The sequence below is a fragment of the Simochromis diagramma genome, unplaced genomic scaffold, assembly GCF_900408965.1.
Source record: "Simochromis diagramma unplaced genomic scaffold, fSimDia1.1 OVJJ01000293.1, whole genome shotgun sequence".
In the NCBI taxonomy this organism is placed as follows: domain Eukaryota; kingdom Metazoa; phylum Chordata; class Actinopteri; order Cichliformes; family Cichlidae; genus Simochromis; species Simochromis diagramma.
Window position 1 is genome coordinate 17,543,409 of NW_024386801.1, and position 5,435 is coordinate 17,548,843.

Below are 5,435 nucleotides of genomic sequence, written 5' to 3' on the forward strand. Positions count from 1 at the left end.
TTAATATCTTGCTGCATTTTGTATAAGTTCATACTTAAGCTTTAAAAAACAAAACACTGAAGCTATTCTGTTATATCTGTATGCAAAAACACACTGCACCCAAAATATTTCATAGTTCAGTAATACTGATCAATCTAGTAAACTTAAACCTACTCCATCCTCCCTATTCTGGTATTTTAAAGAGTACTTAGCAGAACTATTAAACAACCTAACTGATAGCGTTGCCAACTCCCTGCAAAAAAAAATAGGGAACCACCCCCCACCCTCCGCCTCGTGATGACATAATCAACTTTAATTTAATGTACCTGTAAAAAAGAAATGCACAGAAATCAATTATTTTTCTACAATATTTAAATAGATTCAACATCTTTCTTTAACAGAATTGCAGACTGCACAGATGGTACCTTCCCAAAGGAAAAAGTACTATAGCTTACTAGGGTATATATTAGACTTAATAGTTAATATATACAGTAATAGACTTCTATACATTTTACATCAGATTAAAACTTTGGGTGTAATATTCAGATAATACTCCTCCACATACTCCTCCGACAAGCTAAGGTTATGAGCTGAGTTACGCCATGTCGCAAGTTTTGTGAGGTGCTTTTGTGATATTTAATAGATCGGATTACAGTTCTTTATTTCCCTCCGATATACGATGTAGTAATTTAGGTCAGTATCGATACTGATACCGATACGCAATATCGGATCGGTCCATCCCTAGTTTAGGGTATGTAATGTACCTCTTACCATAAATGGCCAAATCTAATCTCATAATAAAACTTTTTTTAACTTAAGAAATTGATTTGATAAAGGTTCATTGTGTCATAATATTTATACAGACCAAATGCTGACATCCCCTGGCCACCAGTTACTATTAAATCTAAGTGGAGGGAAGAACGTAAGCAAGCAAGAAATTTATTAATATATCACTTTCGGAACAGCTCCCAGCTAAAAACAAAGTGATGTACATTTGATATGCCAAAAATGATACAATGAATAAAGATAAGCAAGAAGTCACATGTAAAATGATGGTTAGAATTAATTTTAAAATAATAAAATCAGCACAAATAGCAAAAATAAAATAGTATAAAATGATAATTAGAACTGCATTCAAGACAATAAAATCAGCACATTAGATTACACTAAAACAACAAAATCAGGGTCATACTGTGTCATACGCCAACAAGTAAAAATTGGTTTTAAGACGTGTTTTAAAAGAGCACAATGAAGGGGCCTTTCTAATGTGCTGGGGCAGATTGCTCCAGAGATTAGGAGACCCAGGGAGTGATTAAGGATGAAGAAGCTCAGAGAGGTAAGGTGGGGCAAGACTGTTTAAACATTTAAAAAGAAATATTAGAATTTTACAATGAACTCTAAGATGTACAGGCAGCCAATGGAGTGAAGCAAAGATGGGAGTTATGTGCTCTCTTTTGCGAGTTCTGTTAAAAGTAGTGCAACAGGCTTTGAACCACCTGCAGATGAGAGAGAAGAAACTAACTCCAAAATACAGTGCATTAGAGTAATCTAAACGAGATGAAATAAAAGCATGGATTACTGTTTCAAAATCCGGCCTGGATAAAGCGCCTTAAATGATAAAAACTGTACTTGACAGTAGCCCTAATTTGAGTGTTCAATTTAAAATTATTGTCCATCTTAAAACCCAGGTTAGTAACAACAGGTTTAAAATACTCTGCCAGGGGTCCCAAATCAATAGTGGTCCGATAGAACCAAACATAGTCAAATCTATAAGAGTGGTGACTTAGTGCTATGGAGGTTTTTAAAACCTGTTTGGGACACATCTAAGATACCATTCTCATTTTTAAAAAGATCCATCAATTGGCAATAAACAATTTTCTCTAAGATTTGGAGACAGGATCACTTGAAGAACCACTGGTGGCCGACCACATTTACATGATCTGCGCAACTTTGTTTATTATATTCATTGTTTTCATGAATGGCCAAATGGTCTGTTGCAATGAATTATGGGATGCCTTTTTCTCCTCCCTTTTTATAAAGGATGCTCCAGTGCTAACGGAAGCAACAAAGGAAGCACCGAAGCACCTTTCCTTAGTATTTGGATAATCGGAGCAGCTTTTATAATGACTGCCACAGTTCCTAACTGAGAGACTAAGCAAAATGAACTATTAGAACACACCCCTATTTCTGAAATTAAACAATGGGTCTGAAGCTGTGTTTTTCTTTACAGAATTTGAGGCTTAATAACAAGTCAAAGAAGCAACTAACTTAATCTCGGTATAAATGATAATAGTACGGTTCTCTGTGAGCATAATCAGATAGATTTGCAGTCACAGAACCTTAATTAAGATTAAAATCACAAATCCAATGACAAACAGGACGGTGGCGGTGATGTTAAGCTCACGGGCAGTGAGCCCATGACGTCGTGCACCCTCCAGATCTCCGGCCACCTTCCGGTCTCTGGCCTAGAAGGACAGAAACATATAGACTGTAATAGTGTAATCATCTTTATCCCAATGTAAATTGAAACTGAAAATGTTAAGCATAGCCTAAGTTTCATTTTCTGGAAAAGTTACGCTTCCTGTTTTTAGTAAACACAAGCAATTATAATAATAATCCCAGTTGCCCGTTTTTTGTTTTTTTGTGCCCATATAATTTCCTTGTTACTATCAGTGTAGGAAATAATGTAAACTGTATAACATATTTAAGATATTTCTTTCATCAAATCATTTATCTCTATTTTATCTTTATTGTGATGTGTACATTGTTGTGCTTCAGCCCAAACTGTTCTTATGACTCTTGCAATGGTCTTAGTTAGGACTGAGTTTTCCTTGGAAAGTATTAGAACACACTTTTCCATTGATTTAGTCAGTTTTTTGCACTTCAGTTTTGGTGTTTGTTGTGTTAGATGCCATGATCATGTAGCTTGATTTATATGGTAAATCAATGTATATTAAGATATGGTAGGCAGGCAGGTATATATTCGCATACAAACACACCTTGATAGAATAAATGAGAGCTGCAAGTCCAAGACAACAACAAGGGTGTGAGTAGAGAAAGCAGAGGAGGGACCAGATAAAATGGTCCTTTGGAGGCTCAGTGACGATGTTCACACTGGTGTGCTGAACCAATACAGATCCTCCAGGCTGTCCAGAGGGCCCATCATAGGTCCTCGCCTGCATTGGAACATAAGCTGGAGGTTTCATTGCTCTCACTGGTCTGAGCTCAGCTGCAGTTTGGAGAGAGGAAAGATGTTGAAAAGAGTTACTGACATTGATGATTTCATTTTTGAAGTCTTTGGGCAGTGAGGGAGTTAAAGCAGTTGTCTCTGTTAGAAACTGAACAGTAACAGCTGTGTCTTTGGGGTCCAGGGGTCCAACTTTCCAAAAAGGTTGCTATGTCCTCTCACCTGATTTTTTTTTTTAAATCTTTGAATTGTGAAATCTGAATTCAATGAATAAATTGATAAATATGAATAAATAATGTAAATGATATGAATATGAAACATGTTTTGGGACAGAACACACGATTTTCTGAGGATTCTGCACTCACAGTCGGTGACACAAACTAAGTTAGCATGCAGTGACATCAAGAATTTGCTTACGCACAGTGATAAAATCTCTCTTCTGCTTTTTACATGAAGCCATTCTGCAGGGGAGGTAGGTCTCCCCTGCAGAATGGTCTGACTTAGTGGATGAATCTGCTGAGTGTCAGTGGACTTGAGCACATAAACATCACCTATCGCCCTTCCCCCAATTCTGAAGCCTACATTTACTATCTTGATTGCTTTTCTGTAAGTGAGCACAGAACAAATGCAGATTACTTCTTCTGAAAACTGTACTACCCTCACCAATACTGCACTACCAATTACATTAATTACAACCAAAGACAAACATAAAGATTCTTATGTCACAACTTCAATATATGGCAGAGAAACTTCAAGAAACAGTCTTTCACAAGATTCCTCCATTGTGCAACAGCCTCATCGTGAAAACAGACAGCATTGCCACACACACACAGCTACACAGACACAAAAGGAAATGGAAATTAAAAAGTTTTCCTACTTTGAAGTTCATCGTGCCTCTCCTGAGACTCTACTAAGACAACTGAATCTTCAGTTCCAGTATCACGAAACATGTCGGTCATTGCCCTCAGCTGTCTGTAATTATGTGAGGTCCGTACTCAAATTCCATTAACAGCCAAGTTCCCAGTATACAGGAGTTGAAAGCAGACGTTGGTGGTTAGTTTCACATTTGTGCTGTGCTGTGCTTGGTTCAGCTATTTGCGTCATTCACATAATCAAAAGAAGGAAGTTTGATAAAAATAAATATTGAACGCTTTACCAATTTTCTAAGTAAATATATTTTGAATGGTGTATTGACATCAAATTCTCACCAGATGTAGGCAACTATCCAGCCAGTAGATGTCCATAAGTTTTATGTTATAATGAAAAACAGTATAGTGAAAAAATCTGAGCCTATGAGAAACTGGAGATGCAAAAAAGGCAAGCAAAATCAAGACACTGGAGGTCAGGACACAGAGGAGTGAAAAGAAATATCAGAAGAGTTTAAGAACTTTTGAGCTTTGCTGAACAAGATTTAGACAAATCTGTGAAATACTCTGAGAATATAATCTGGTCAGATGAGACCAGATGAGATGTGTTGTGGAAGTTTTCCGTTTAATAAGGCCTGCAGACAAGCGGTGAGCGGTAGCTAACATTCTTTAATCAAAACAAGAACAGGTGAGGGACTGCATCATCGCGGGGCAGACGATCAGCAGAGTCCCGCCCGGAGCCTAGTATGGCTCTCTGTTAAATACCACTTACAGGAACAAAAAGCAGTACACAGCTGTTTCACACCTTTGGTTTTTCCCCCCAAAGAAAGTTTCACACTCCCTTGCTACCTCTTACAGTGGAGAAAGAGACAAAAGACCTCGTAACCAGTTTCCCTCATTCTCCTTCTTATCTCGATAGTCCCACAAGAGATGCTCAAGGGTCTCATCTTCATCACAATTTACCAGAAGACGCCCGAGAGATGAGCCACACCACATCCCTCATATTCTCAGCAATGATCTTATCTTGAATATTTTTAACTATCAATAAATTTTATTATACTTTTCCTTTGTACTAATCTTCAAAATATCGAGATTATGTTGGCCTTGGTTCATTAAAGTCCTTGTCTTTAAATTAACTTTGTCTGTGTGTGTTTCAGGTACTGCACTCTCAAAGACTGAATGAACCAGCATTGCAGTCATGGGTCATTGTGAGCATCACATGGAAGGTTGAAGCCGCCCACTGCACCTGTAAGGACAGAGTCGCGGAGACCTGCACCCATGTCCCTGCTCTTCTGTTTAAAGTAGAAGCAACAGTGCGGATCTGTGGCACAAGGACTGTTACAGATGAACCTGCATACTGGTTTTTGCCTGGTAATATGACCAAGATACAGCCAGAGGTTGGC

At 37.9% G+C, this 5,435-nt stretch overlaps 1 protein-coding gene across 1 annotated transcript; it reads right to left on the bottom strand.

Moving 5' to 3' along the window:
- Positions 1-596: 596 nt before the first annotated feature.
- Positions 597-4,221, bottom strand: LOC120730122 (dispanin subfamily A member 2b-like). Its single transcript, XM_040026277.1, has 3 exons — positions 4,044-4,221; positions 2,979-3,208; positions 597-2,444 (listed from the first exon to the last, which is right to left on the bottom strand). The coding sequence occupies exons 1-3, from the start codon at positions 4,123-4,125 to the stop codon at positions 2,310-2,312; spliced, it is 447 nt and encodes a 148-aa protein (XP_039882211.1). The 5' UTR covers positions 4,126-4,221; the 3' UTR covers positions 597-2,309.
- Between the last annotated feature and the right edge of the window lie 1,214 nt (positions 4,222-5,435).